Below are 15,763 nucleotides of genomic sequence, written 5' to 3'. Positions count from 1 at the left end.
CATTTTTCTTATCAAAAAATAAATGTACTCAGGTCATTCAAGATGAAGATGAGTCTGTTTCTTCGTCGGAACAGATTTGGAGAATTTGTAGGAGTACATCACTTGCTCATCAATGGACCCTCTCCAGTGAATGGGTGCCGTCAGAATGAGAGTCCAAACAGCTGATAAAAACATCACAATAATACACAATAATTGACACCATTCCAGTACGCTCACGTCTTGTAACTTGAAAAATTGTGTTTGTAAGAAACAAACACATCATTACAATATTTTATGAATCTTTTATCCTTAATATTGCTTCCTTCAGTGAAAAAGTCATCTCTCCTGAATCAGGAGGGAAATATGCACAGATGAAGTCCAAAAACAGTCTAAAACAGTTCCAAACAAACATGTTGGTGAATTTTAATGTGAGAGACAACAGGTAACAAACTTTTTCACTAAAGGAAGCGGTATTATTGTAATGGACTCCTATTTTAGCCAGAATAAACTGTTTAAAGTTTGTTTCTTTGTTTCAACACATAGCTTTTGGCTTTGTAAGACATTATCTGGTGAACTGGAGTGGTGTCGATTACTTGTGGATTATTTTGATGTTTTTATCAGCTGTTTGGACTCTCGTTCTGACGGCACCCATTCACTGCAGAGGATCCATTGGTGAGCAAGTGATGCAATGCTATTTCTCTACATCTGTTTAGATTAATAAACAAAATCATGTACGTCTTCAATGGTCTGAAAGTGAAAGCATTTTTCAGCAAATTTCAGTAATATGTGCATCTCTTTTTTATTTTTACAAATCATTTTCTTTTTCTAATGTTTATTTCTGTATTTCTAGTGTGGAGCACGACTTCCGTGTTCAGGAGGGACGATTACAAAGCATTCTGGAAGCCTTGGATGAAGCGGAGTACGATGTTCCCGCCCCCGTCCCAAAGCCCGCATACATGCGCCCTCGGACCAAAAGCCGCGTCAAGAAACTGCGAAAGAAGTGTTTCTGGTGGCTGTAGAGAGCCACCGCCAGCTTAGATTGCCACAGAAATTCATAACTGAGTTTGTTTGCATTCATGGAAAATGCACCAGCATCACCGCTGTGGTTATGATGTTGAAAATCCAAACTTAAGGACATAAATGCTTCATAACACAGTCCAGGATAAAGGATTTGTTGAAAGCTGTACTCTTACTGAACGGATTATGCTTTGAAATAATTGTTACATTGTGACAAACTTCTCAAAGCCACGGCTGAACCAAAAGCTCATCTGGCATCCTGAAAACTTGAGGACCGTTTAAAACCCAAGGATACCCACAAGACCTTGCATCTAACCAGTCAATAAATCCCCTTCATAGTGTCTGACAGAGGCAGAATGCAGTCGATATCTCTCTTTACGCTGATGGACGGAGTTTTATCCTGACGGAGATTCTCTGTCTCATCTCCTCGTCAACGTTCGCTGACCTTTGTGTGTGGATGGCTTTCGTCCCCGACTAATGAATGTCTAGCGCTCTGTGCCCAAACCTAGCAATCTGCCTACCTACACAGCATTTTAAGTAACCGGTAGTTGAGCCCCCCATGCGGAGGCAGCTCTTCAATATAGGCCATCTCATAAGATGCAACCACACTGCATTGTCCTTAATGGAAAAATCTAAGTTCTTACACCTACTGCTTAAACAAAGAGTTCACCCAAATATTGAAATTTGCTTAAAATGAACTGAATGATTTTGAGATATGTAGCATTACACCACTTGCTCACTAATGGATCCTCTGCAGTGAATGGGTGCCGTCAGAATGAGAGTCCAAACTCTTAGCTGATAAATAATCCACAAGTAATCCACACCACTGCAGTCCATCAACTGAAGGGATACTCCACCCAAAAATGAAAATTTAGTCATTAATCACGTACCCCCATGTCGTTCCAAACAGGTAAAAGCTTTGTTCGTCTTCAGAAGACAATGATATTTTGGATGAAAACCAGGAGGCTTGTGACTGTCCCATTGACTGACAAATAAAATACAATGCCCAGAAAAGGTCCAGAAAAGTATGAAAAGCATCATCAGAATTGTCCATTTGCCATCAGTGGTTCAACCGTAACGTTATGAAGCGATGAGAATACTATTGGAACGTTAATAAAACAAAAATAACGACTTTATTCAACAGTTCGTTTCCTCTGTGTCTCTCCGTATCACTGTAGCGCCATTTTTGAGAATCGGAGCTGTACGCAGACAGCTTATGCTCTTCTGTGTCAGCCGCGCCACAAGGCTATGGTTTCTATGTATATTTACACTTTGATTTGAAAGAAAACAGCGTATCAGTGCACCTCGGCTGACACAGAAGAGCGTAAGCTAAGTAAGTACAGATCAGATTCTCCAAAATGGCACAACAGTGATGCAGAGAGAAACAGAAGAGATGAACTGTTGAATAAAGTTGTTATTTTTGTTTTCTTTGCATACAAAAAGTACTGTAGTCACTTCATAACATTATGGTTGAACCACTGATGGCAGGTGGACTATTCTGAAGATGTCTTTCATACTTTTCTGGACCTTGACAGTGTATTTACTTGGCAGTCTATGGGACAGTCACAAGCCTCCCGGTTTTCATCCAAAATATCATTTTGTTCCACGAGGAACGAAGCTGTTACTGGTTGGGAACAACATGGAGGTAAGTGATTAATGACAAAATTTTCATTTTGGGTTGGAGTATTCCTTTAATGTCTTGAGAAGTGATTAAGATGTTTTTAACTTCAAACAGTTGCTTTTGTCCAAAATACGAGTCTAGAATCCTTAATAACGCTTCCTCCAGTGAAATAGTCTGTCCAATTGTCCTCTCATGTCAAAATCAACACACATAGTTGTTAATAGCTTTGGAAAATTTCCACTTGTAAACAGAACTTGAACTGTGCATATTTCTCTCCTCATTCAGACGGGACTACGTTTTTACTGAAGAAAGCATTATTATGGATTATGCACTCCTATTTTGGCCGGAAGCAACAGTTTGAAGTTAAAAACTTCTTAACAATGGATTAATTTCTTACAAACATGCAGATTTTCACTTGACAAGACATTAATCGGTGGATTGGAGTGGTGTAAATTACTTGTGTATTATTGTGATGCTTTTATCAGCTGTTTGCACTCTCATTCTGACGGCACCCATTCACTGCAGAGGATCCATTGGTGAGCAAGTGATATAAGGCTACGTTTCTCCAAATCTGTTCTGATGAAGAAACAAACTCATCTTCATCTTGGACATCCTGAAGGTGAGTGCATTTTCTGCAAATTTTCATTTTTAGTGTGAACTATTGCTTTAATTGGAACCAATCAGTTGGAAGCAATCACACACTCTTTTTCAGTAAGGATGCTGCCTATTTAGACAGTAGGCAGCTCACTGGGTGTTGCAACTGACTTTAAATGTATTAAAGAATGAAGTGCAGAATTTAACATTTTATAGTTCTAAAATTCTCAAGTTTCAATGTGGTTCTAAAAGCAAAACAAGATTGAAAGAGTGACTAAAGTGGCTGTTCATACCAAACATTCTTGCATTACATCTCACCATTTTTGTTTGTACATATGATCATAAACATGTAATTTTAAGACACTGTCAAATTAAAAGAAACTTTGTTTTTCAAAAGCCATTTCACATTTGGTTCCCTTGGGCCATTTTTAGATGTATGTGAATGACCCTGTGTCTCATCATAATGACCATAATTACTAAATGAGATTCTACTCAGAATTCTTCAGTTTCTCAGAATCAGAAATGATTCATTTCTATGGCAACACTCCATGCCGAAATTACTGCAAATTGCTGCATAACACCAAAATGGCAGCATGTCCAGCTTTACTCATGCTGAAAGAAAAAATTATTAATCACTACATTAATTTACTGTACCTCCATATTCTCAGTGATTGTGCATCCTGCAACAATAGTAAAGATAATACATGTCTAGAGACACAGCAGCTGTTGTTTGACTGTAATTGAAGCTGCTGCCAGTTTTAGCCGGAGTTTTCATGAAATGGTGAGTTCCTGACTTGTAATTTGGAAGGTCGACAAAAACATGGGCAGGTTTTACAACTTGGAAACTGGTAATTATGGTAATTTCACCATGACATGAAAGTCCTATTAATGCAACATGGATGCAACCACTAATTTCCTCACAAACACGTAAGACTAAATTTAAAGTGTAAATGTTTGATGTTCTCACAGACATTGTAGCTTTAATGTTTAGATTCATTACACTGATAAATTTCTCTCTATCATTCACATCGTATCTTCTCATATATACAGATGAACACTTTTTGCTTCCTAGAGTACGAACACACATGCTGGTTCAAACGCACGTCTTCCACTCCGTATCTGTCCTCTGTTTATGTCAAGACTTAAAAATATACAGTATATACATATAAACATATAAAATAACAAATATTAAAATAAATGTATTTTTATACGCCGATATGCTAACAGTCTAAGACTACATTTCCCACAATGCACTTCTTCTTCCTCCCTCCACTTGTTTGTAATTGAGATATTTAAGATGACATCAATAAAACTGTGTATTTTAATGCAGTAAATGTTTCTGGTCTGGCATTTGTTTGCTTTAGTAACCAAGTATGAGCCATAACAATAGCGATATTTGACTTTAAAGAGAGAAAAGGAGAATGAAAAGAGATGATCTAGTGGTTTTAAACTCACAATGAGACCGTGTTCTCGGCCCATCGTGATGACTGTGCGGTTTATTGTCCTCAGCAGAGACGACACAATGTCCTGAATGTGCTGAAATGTGTCTCCCTGGAAGAGAAAGAGACAAAACACTTGTTATTTATATTCTAACGCTGAACCCACTGCATCCAAACGGTCAAAGATTTTCTCATTAAGTGGCCCAATTAAAAGACAAACACACAGAATGACTCTTAGGTTTTCACCTCCGCGTTCCCTGTTTATAAGCAACTAATCTTAGATGAATAGCAGACACAATTTCTATCATCATAACCAGATATTTTTCATACAAATGAAAGTGAACCATGGCTGTTAGGTAAGATTTTTGAGGTTCTCAGTAACTAGCTATTTAAATTTGAGTTGATTTCTTAAATAAACATAAAAGAAGATTTTGATTAAGTCACACCGTTATGATATTTTTTATGCTGACTTTTGTCATTTGTGGATCTTTACAGCTCTTGGTCACTATTCTCTTTAATTTGCATAGAAGAAAGCAGTGTGATATGATGATATGAGTTAATGCTTAAGAGAATTTATTTATTTATTTATTTAGTTAACCATTCCTTAAATTGTGCGAATGAAGAGTTAAATGGGTGATTTTGTTTTAGTTGCAGGTCTGGTCTCTCTGGCTCTATCACATTAATTTATTGTTTAAATGTATCGATTAGCCCTGAAGAGATCTGAACAGGCCAGTGTGTGTGTGTGTGTGAGTGTGAGTGTGTGTGTGCGTGTGTGTGTGTGTGTGTGTGTGTGTTATGTCAACTAAAGGCCTTTATTTCTTTTATTTATTTTTTTTAAATCGATTCTGAGAAAACCCATCTGGACCCAAAAATGGCCAATTTCTAAAAATGTGGAGTCCTTTAAAGTCAACTTAAATCTTAATACATGTTCCATCCCGCATAATGCAGGATTTTACTCCAAAGACAGAATTTTTTTCTCTCCTAATAACCTTGAATTCATTTGTAATAATTTGTTAATGCAATGGCACACCTAATGCCTTCACAGCCGGTAAATATATAAATAATGCTAATTGTTTTTAGTAAGTGATTTTAAGATTAAATAAAATATACATCAGATGAAAAAACAGTATTAAAATTACTAAACGTAAATCTGAAAATAAAGTATTTACAAAATAATTGAAAAAAATATCATATAAACATGTAACAAAATAACTAACTAGAATACATTTAGTTATTTTTTTAAAATTAAATAAAAGTAAATATATAATAAATAGGAAAAAATAGATTTATAAAACATGTAAAATATTTTTATTATATATATTTGTGTGTGTGTGTGTGTGTGTGTGTGTGTGTGTGTGTGTGTGTGTGTGTGTGTAAAAAATCACATAAGCATATAAGAAAATAACTAAAACTTAAATTAAAATGTAAACTGAAAATGTAAAACTAAAAGTTAATACAAATATGAATAAATACTATAATAGTATAGAAATAATTCTAAAAGTGCACTGGATGACTGGTGGTATTAGACTCTCTTCTCCTTCCTCCTCACAAGCGAAGTTACGTTTCTGAACAACTGACATTGAAGTGGAAGCATGGATGATGAAAACTCTTCATCACAACATCTTCTGTCTGTGTGTGAGAATCACCCTTCAGGAAAATGACCCGTGTGTGTGTGTGTGTTCACCACCCCCTCACTAATTTCATGACGCAGAGGAGGATAAAGAGAGGGATTGAGTGAGAGAGAAACATCTGTATATCTCTACATGGAGTTTTTCATTTCATATTGTGTTTCTCAACGTCAACAGCTCTTTATTTCAGCTGCTGCCACTCTCTCTCTCTCTCTCTCTCTCTCTCTCTCTCTATGGGTTTCTGTCTCTTCTCCTTTATCGTCATCCGTCTCATTCTTTCTCAGTGGTCAGTGGATGATGGCTTAATCAGGTACACCTATAATCCCTGTGAAGCCTGTGTGTGTGTGTGTGTGTGTGTGTGTGTGCGTGAGAGAGAGATATATATGTGATATCTGTGGCACCTGTGGCCTGTCATACAGTACAGTTTGCATTACTCTTTCTTTCTGGGCCAAATGTTGCCATGATTTAATGCAAAAGCAAGTAATAAACAAATACTATTTTAAAGTTTATGCATTAAATCATTATTTTGCCCCAAATAATAATGAAAATAATGTGTAAGTATAATTCTGAAGAATTAATGGTTGTACTTTATTTTACAGTATGTGTATTTACATGTACTTATAGTGTACTTACAGTGTATTTATCTAAGCAAGTTCTAGTAATACAAGGTAACTACATGGGGTAGGGTTAGGTTTAGGGGTAGGTTCAGGGTTAGTACCTAGTTATTACATAGTTATTGTAATTACTATAATAAGTACATAGTATGTACACGAGGAACGGGACTGTAAAATAAAGTGCTACCAAATTAATCATCAAGTTAGTATTTGGTGTGTTGCCTATAGGTTATGCTGATTTAATTAAACAGTCATTACATTAATGAAAATCAACAAAGGAATCATTTAAAATAGCAAACAGACTCAAAAGTAAAATGTTACATTAAAGTAGAAGTTACAGTGTTCCTTCAAAGTTTGTGGAACCTTTAGGATTTTCTATATTTCTGCATAAATTTAACCCAAAACATCAACAGATTTTCAAGCAAGTCCTGAAAGTAGGCAAAGACAACACAATCGAACAAATGAGACAAAAATATTTGATATTTGCTGATCAGTCTTGCACAATATCTTGTAGGAGTTTTTCAGAACTAGGGGTGTAAGAAAATATCGATACACGTGAGTATCGCAATATTTTGTTTGCCGATACTGTATAGATTCTCAAAAACGGAATATCTATGTTTAAAAAAAAAGATTCATGGCATTCATGATTTTGATAGCCGTGATCATACAGTAATAGCGAGCTGATTTGGGCTGATTTGCACTCAAACATATGGTAATCATGCAGATACATTGACATTCAACATAAAACACACTCTCACATATAAAAAACTGTTGAAAAATAAAAGAAACAAATAAAAAGGCAATCGCTATAAGTTCCGCCTCCACCAGCTGACAGGTGCGTCAGAGCGCTATACAAATAAACTTGAATACAATTTTGTTCTTAATGACAGCTTTCCTTAAAATATGTCCTATTCCTAAAATAAGAAATCTCCCAATATATTGCCTTTCTGACAGTATCCCAATGTATCGCAACCTGTATTGTGATACATATCGTATCGCCAGATTCTTGACAATACACAGCCCTATACAGAACCACTTCAACTCTGTGATGTTGGTGGGTTTCCTCATATGAGCTGCTTGTTTCTGGTCATTCCACAACATTTCAGTTGGATTGAGGTCTGGACTTTGACTTGGCCATTCCAAAACATTAACTGTTCTTCTTAAACCATTCTTTGGTAAAAAAAATAAATAAATAAATACTTGTATGCTTGGGAAAAATATCTTGCTCCATGACCTGCTTTCTCATGAGATTCAGTTCTCGAACAAATGTCTTGATGTTTTCTTTTAGAATTTGTTGCATTCAGAGTTCATTGTTCCATCAATGATGGCAAGCTGTCCTGGCCCAGATTCAGCAAAACCGGGCCAAACCATGAATGTTTCACAATGGGATACGTTTTTTATGCTGGAATGAGGTGTGTTCGTTTCTCCAAACATAATGCTTCTCTTTTTTTTTTTTTTTTTAAGTTCTATTTTTGGTCTCATCTATTCACAAAACTCGCCCACATAATTTTTAGCAAGGTGCAGACGGAAAGCGATTTTCTTTTTGGGGAGCAGTGGCTTTCTCCTTGATTCGTGCTCTAGTGTTCTCCTAATGGTGGACTCGTGAACATTAACATCAGTCAATGTGAGAAAGGCCTTTCGTTGCTTAGAGGTAACGCCATGGTCATTGCAACCTCGCGGACAAATACACGTCTTGCTTTTAGAGGGATCTTTGTTGGTGGAGTGCACCTGGGGAGGGTAACAGTGGTCCTGAATTTCCTCCATTTGTACACACACTGTCTGACTGTGGATTTGAGGAGTCCAAACTCTTTAGAGATGGTTTTGTAACCTTTTCCAGCCTGATAGTCAGCAACAACTCTTTTTCTGATGTCCTCGGAGATCTCATTTGTTCGTGCCATGATTCACTTCCTCAAACGTGAACGGACTTTGATAGATCCCCGTTCTTTAAATAAAACAGTTATTCCACAGAATGAAAACACCTCTGAACAGATGGTGACTAATTTCACCTTCAAATTAACAGCTAATCCCTAATTCACAAGCTAATTCACATACTTATTCACAGATATTGAATATTATCATTATCATGCAATATTAGAACATTTCCCCGATATTTTCATCTCATTTGTTTAATTGGGTTTTCTTTCAGGACTTATGAAGTTGTTCCACTGCATCATATTTGTCAACAGTCAATTATATGAAACGTAAATTGACGTAGAGGTTTGTGGGCGGGGCCAGTGCGTTAACTGCGTTAAAATATTTTATTCACGTTATTTTTCATAACTTATTAAGTTAACACATTAACCTGACAGCCCTAACATATTCATATATAGTACCATTAAGTTTGTGTTTTAAAGAAAATACTAATTTCATTTAGCAAGGATAAAATAAATTGATCAAAAGTGACAAAGAAATTTATCATGTTCAAGAGATTGCTTTCAAGAATATCACAAGATCTCACTGACCCCAAAATTCTAATGTCTTGTGATCATGGACTTAAAATGTAATGTATAGTCCAGCATGTATATTAGTTCATTAGATTTAGTTCATTATACAGGATATTAGCAGGATTTTTATGGTTGCTCTTATCTTCAAAAAGGTGTGTTTATCCGCATTTTACAATTGCTCTAACGTGGCTCAAAATGTCAAAACGATACTCTCAGACCCTACCTAGACAGCGTATTTCCCATCCCATAATGATTGTGTGCAACTCTACAAATGCTCGCTCTCACAGATGTTCTCTCATCTATATTTTTAGAAGAATCGTTTGAGGTGAATAATGTTTTGAAGGCTCTCCGAGAGTTTAATTCAAACCGCAGCATGAAACATGCCCTGCGAGAGAGAAGGGGAGTGAGCTTCTTCCTCACACTTCTCTCTCCATCACTGTTTGTTTGAACTGTGAAACGCTCTCTGAATCCTGTTAAAGGAGCAGGCGAGAGGTCACGACCCTGTCACATCTTCATTCTGCTCTCTCTTCTGCACTCGATCACTCTCATCAGTCGCTCATCATCATACAATCAGACGGGTCTGACCCGCTCACCTCGCCTCTCCCCTAACACACAAACAGCTCTTGAAGGACATGTACAGCTTTGGCTTCTATTCAAGATAAAGATTAAGTGTGATGTTAAAACTCCACGCTTCTAATATTCAGAGTCAACGATATTTACGACATTCATTAGCTGACTTCCTGAAAAGTGTCAAGATTGAACACCGCTGACATTTCATTAGCATTTGTTGCATGACTGATTGATTACAGCTGAAAATAAAAGACAACATACACAGAGAAAAATCAAACTGATGAATAACTAAAAGCCCATCTATACAAGCAGACCCATATTAGCTTTTTACATTCTAAGACTAAAAAAAAAAAAAAAAAAAAAAATATATATATATATATATATATATATATATATATATATATATATAAACTGTTGTATTATGTATATATAAGTGCTATCACTAATTACTAATCACTGTCACTAATCTAAAATAAACATATCTGTGTGTGCTGTGTATATTTATTTTGTACATATACTGTATATATTTTAAAAAGATTTGCATTTATTTACATGTATACATTTATATTCATATAATTTATATTATATATTAATATATTTAATATATAAACAAAATTTTGTTAAATATATACATGCATGGGTGTGTATATACATAGTAAAAATACATTGTGCACACACATAATGTTAACAAAAACTTTTATTATGGGTGTGATTAATCACGATTAATTGTTGGACAGCACTAATATATATACACATATACAATACCATTATTTGTCAATATGTATTAATGTTTAAATGATATATAATTGTATAAAATTTAAATATTACATTTTAAGAATAATTCTTAATTTAAAAATTCTAAACATTTATTTATATAGATTTTACATTATATAAAATGTATATATTATTACAATTTTAATTATATAATATTTTATATATTTATATAACATAATTTATAAAATATATTAAAACACACACACATATTTAAAAATTTTTAGCATTGGAACATTTTACTAATGTTCTTAAAAATACAATTTCAATAATATAAACTATATAAAACGTATAAACCCACAGGTTTCTTCTGGAAGCATATTAGTATACATATTTCTTTAAAAGTATGCAATTATTTTCTGTAGTAATGAACATTATGCCACAGATCTTTGAATAGATCAACACTTGTTTTGAACTCAGAAGCAGTCTTTAAGAGGAAGGATTTAAACACACACAAACACCAAAAACTGTTTTTGTGTGAGAGCAACAATTTGGGTTAAACAAGCAGCGCTGATAAACACACGGCAGTGTCCTGACCTCCTTCATTATCTCCCTCTGTCTCCATTTTACCGCTTTCTTTGGAAGAGGAAGTTCAGGAAGTTCAGTGTCTAAGCGCATCAGCCTTTGCAAAGTGAGATTAGAGCATCAGACATCAAAGAACCGAGTGTAATCCGCCGCCATTTTAGTAATTAAAAACCCACTCAGATTTTACATCTAGGTGAGTGTGTGTGCTTGATTAGATGCATTTTTCAAATCATAATTATAATCCTCAAAAAAGTGGAAGTTTCTGAATCCTCAAAATATCAAGAACTTCTAAATTCCCAATTAAAAAGTAAAAAATGAATAGTTGATGTCAAACTATTAAACTCATGACGAAACAATACTTTAATCAGTAATTTCTTTATATTTTATAGCAATTTTAGTGTATCCATGTTTAATTCGGACCTCACTATTTTTAATCAACGGTTTTTCACTATTGAATTAAATGTCTCCAGAAATCCACTGACTGTGCAGTGATTGGCTGGTGTATTAGTGTGCTGCTCTCTGATTGGCTCTTACCACGTCGTTTCGGCTCAGCACCTCCAGGATGTTATTCAGAAGTTCGACGCTGTTGCGTTTCTCATCCTGAAGCCCCTCCCCCACCACGGCCAACGCCCCGCTCAGCTCCCGGAGCATCATGGGTAACAGGATGTCACGGCAGTCTGGAGATGAAAACATTGCGTAAAGTAAATGATATTAAAATAAATAAGTAAATAAATTAAACTCATAATATAAAATAAATGTTACACAAAAATTCTGAGGACGGACATCAAGACATTGTGGAGACCGCAGCTTTTTGGCACAGGCAAAGACTTACAATTACGAAAAGCAATTAACATATCAAATGTGTAAATGTAAATGATCATAAATTAAAATAGCTTATTTTAGTTGCAAATATAAGAGCAGGTGTATGTATGTCTGGAGTGTCATGAGGTGTGTTGAATGCAGTGACTCTCACTCAAGAATCTTTTCTTCTACCTCTTAAAATCAGCACATTAATAGCTCATTTAAACTCTGGCTTGTTACCAGCTGATTATCAGCAATGATCAATCTGATTGTGCTGAGAAAGTCAAAGTCAGCGAGAAAGATGAACAAAAGCAGAGCACAAATGCATCTTTCAAGAGACAATGACAATGAATTTTTCTCATTTTAACATTATGTGTGTGTACATTGGTTATTTGATGTAATATATATATAAAATTTTTCTTTTAAATGTTTTAATACTATGGTTCTTTTGTTATAATAATAAAAATAATAATAATAATTATATGATAATGAAATATATACATATAATTTTTATTCATATTTTTGAGGGAAACGAGTGGGTAGATGTTTGTTTTAAAAGAAAAGTTCTATTTAAAATCATTTTTAAACCAATCCAATTTTGCCCGATATGGGGTTGAAAAAAAGGTGTCTAAATCTGAAAAAATAATTAAATGTAGTTGAAAAAAAAAAAGTTTTTCAAATGATGTTTTGAGTTACAGAATCCCAGGAATGACCCATATGTAAAATTTGAGTATGAGATTGTATGCAGGTCAAAGAGCCGAAGTCTATCCAGAATGCAGCACTTCATGTACAAATGCATCAGCGTTTGCCATTGACCTGTTCTTCCCACACAAGCATTCCTCTCAACGCAGTTTCTGTCTCATTCTCTCTCTCAGCAGGTGAGTTTCTCTCTCACAAGAGCGCAATGCATCAAGAAAAGGCAGATACCATAAATATGATGGGTTTCGAGCACTGTACATCACCAGGGTTCACAGAGAAACATTTAGAGCTGCTCATCACAGTGGATTGCCAGTTTAACGTACGCTTACACTATTGTTGCACCTTCAGTCTGGTAAATAAACGACAATCATAAACGTCGGCACTAATGCTAATTACCGAGGCGAAGGGTAATTGGATTTGTCACACTTAATGTCCCTCTGAGATAAAGAATGATGAGAGCGAGACTCCTCAGAGGAGAGATAAATGCGGCTCTCAGGGAGAAAGAGTGAATATTGAGTGATCTGAACTCATGAAGGCTTTGCTAGTGTCGCTTTTTATAGAGTGTCCAATTTCATCAGCAATACACCGGCAAAGAACAACAGGAAAATGTGCTGTCGAGCATTTTCTCAAGGCCAAACTGACCCTTTCACCTCCTGGACCGAAGCGGCGCTCGATGAATATGTGTGTTTATCATTGTCATAATCCAAATTAAGCATTAAAACATGACAAACACACACAGCATCGTGTGTACATACGCATACCATAACATTTAGAGTGACCTACACATCCAGAGTTCACGCTTGCAGCGTTTTTCGGCTGAGCAGAAATGCTTTTACCTAAGAGGAAAAAACACTTACTCGACAGACTCTATATTACTGTGGACTGATCCTGGCCGAGAGCCACGCTAGCGATGGCCAAAAGTGCTTCATCTATCACTTGGATGACTTCTACAAATAATGTATTTTGACTGGAAATGAATAATGAAAAACACGGCACATCAGTTACTCTTCTTAGAATAGTCTATTGTTTGTCTTAAACAGATCACTTTAACATCTAATCTGTTTCCTGTGAGGACTGGAAAGACTTGTTTATATGATATTAAGATATTTTGAATGATATGTCTTGGGTGATCTATTGAGACATATCACAGTTTTCATGGTACTACCATGTTCTGCCAGCAGTGGTAGACGAAATGCACAAAACAAGCACTTGAGTAAAAGTACAGATACCATAAAACATTACTCCAGTAACAGTATTGAATGCTCCATTTCAATTTTACTCAAGTAAAAAAACAAAAGTATGTGAATATTTATCTAATGTATTAGCTGTAAAAAGTACTGAGCGATTAACGTTTATTTTACTATTTTTACTTTAATGAGTATGCAAACATACCAGTTTGAAACTCACTGCTTCAGCGGGGTTAGATGCAAGGGCAGCAATTTGCATTACTTTAATGTTTTAATATTTTAATGTTTAGTTTTTACCTAAAACCTACCCCACTGAGAGGTGATTCAATGATATTAATATATCCGCATTTAAGCATTTCATATAGTGGGTTTAAACACTTCAAAGCAGATCTAGTTCACAAACAACTGACAGTCCTGATCTATGATTTTCATTTACAATAATAAAGACTAAAATTCACCATTAGTTACTTACTTTTTGACCGACAAGAATCTCCCATTTCTGGTGCCTTTTGAGTCAGAATTGTGAATCCACTGAGTAGCTAACTGGAGACTCATTTTGAATGAATCATTTGAATCAGTGAGTTGTTAACTGGAAACTCTGTCTGACCGAATCATTTGAATCAGTGAGTTGTTGACTGGAGACTCACTTTCACTGAATAATTTGAATCAGTGAGTTGTTGTCTGGAGACTCACTTTGACCGAATCATTTGAATCAATGAGTTGTTGACTGAAGACTCACTTTGACTGAATCATTTGAATCAGTGAGTTGTTGACAGAAGACTCACTTTGACCGAATCATTGGAATCAGTGAGTTGTTGACTGAAGACTCACTTTGACCGAATCATTTGAATCGGTGAGTTGTTGACTGAAGACTCACTTTGACCGAATCATTTGAATCAGTGAGTTGTTGTCTGGGGACTCACTTTGACCGAATCATTTGAATCAGTGAGTTGTTGACTGAAGACTCACTTTGACAGAATCATTGGAATCAGTGAGTTGTTAACTGGAAACTCTGTCTGACTGAATCATTTGAATCGGTGAGTTGTTAATTGGAGACTTGCTCTGGCCGGATAATTTGAATCAGTGAGTCTTAGTTGAATAGATAATATGAGTATGTGGTCCTTAGCTACTGTCAGGACAGATCACCATTCACTCAAAATGCATTGTTGTCACATGTGATTCTGCTTAGTTTTTAGCAATCAGATGTGATCAAATCCCTGATCACTTAGACTGATCATCTTTGTACCTTTCTTCCTCAACTGTAGGACTGAAGTGAAAACTAACTCACAGAGCTGGATGAGTATTCAAAAATGAATGTAATCTCACCGATGTGTCAGTCTTTCTCTCAGGAGGAAAAGATCTTGACAACTGCTCCCATAAGAATCATAAATCAGCCCTTTTCTCTTTGCAAAAAAACATTTTCATCTGTCATTCTATCCTGAGAGTTCACAATAAACTATTTCACATGGTAATAAGACACCATTTCAATTACCCAGCTGGCTTAAACCATACAGACCCACCAAACCGTGCCACAGACAAAAGCATGTGAAAACCAAAAGCTCCTTAATCGACACTAAAGATTGAAATCAGAATAAGCTTTAACTCGGGTTCTTCATGCAGCACTCGAAGGCCTAATTCAATCCCATTTCTATTACCAAGATTTAACATGTTCATGCACAATAATACACGCCACGTTTCGCTACGCTGTTAATATATATATATATTTCTCCTTGATGAAATCTGTTGAGCATCAAATTCACCTGTAATTCTCTACCACAGGGCAGAACGAGATTGCAGCTGTAAATTGGATCCTCAGATGTTAGCATACTGATGACAGCTGCATCGGACAATCACAAACTTCAAAGTGCATCATT

At 35.6% G+C, this 15,763-nt stretch overlaps 2 protein-coding genes across 2 annotated transcripts in view; one reads left to right on the top strand and one right to left on the bottom strand.

The window, feature by feature from the left end:
- Nucleotides 1-1,777, top strand: part of LOC113113817 (protein FAM196B-like) — a 48,780-nt gene extending 47,003 nt beyond the window's left edge. Inside the window, exon 4 of the mRNA XM_026280306.1 lies at nt 830-1,777. Coding sequence (XP_026136091.1) covers nt 830-998 — 169 coding nt within the window. The 3' untranslated portion in view covers nt 999-1,777. The remainder of the gene's footprint in view (nt 1-829) is intronic.
- LOC113113816 (dedicator of cytokinesis protein 2-like) overlaps nt 1-15,763 on the bottom strand; it is a 121,548-nt gene that overhangs the window by 67,501 nt on the left and 38,284 nt on the right. The window contains exons 25-26 of the mRNA XM_026280305.1: nt 11,737-11,879; nt 4,667-4,762 (exon numbers count right to left, since the gene is read on the bottom strand). Of these exons, the coding sequence (XP_026136090.1) occupies nt 4,667-4,762; nt 11,737-11,879 (239 nt within the window). The remainder of the gene's footprint in view (nt 1-4,666; nt 4,763-11,736; nt 11,880-15,763) is intronic.

Source organism: Carassius auratus, chromosome 14 (genome assembly GCF_003368295.1).
Source record: "Carassius auratus strain Wakin chromosome 14, ASM336829v1, whole genome shotgun sequence".
Taxonomy (NCBI): domain Eukaryota; kingdom Metazoa; phylum Chordata; class Actinopteri; order Cypriniformes; family Cyprinidae; genus Carassius; species Carassius auratus.
The sequence above is the reverse complement of the archived record's forward strand: the minus strand, read 5'-3'. Positions and strand labels throughout refer to the sequence as shown.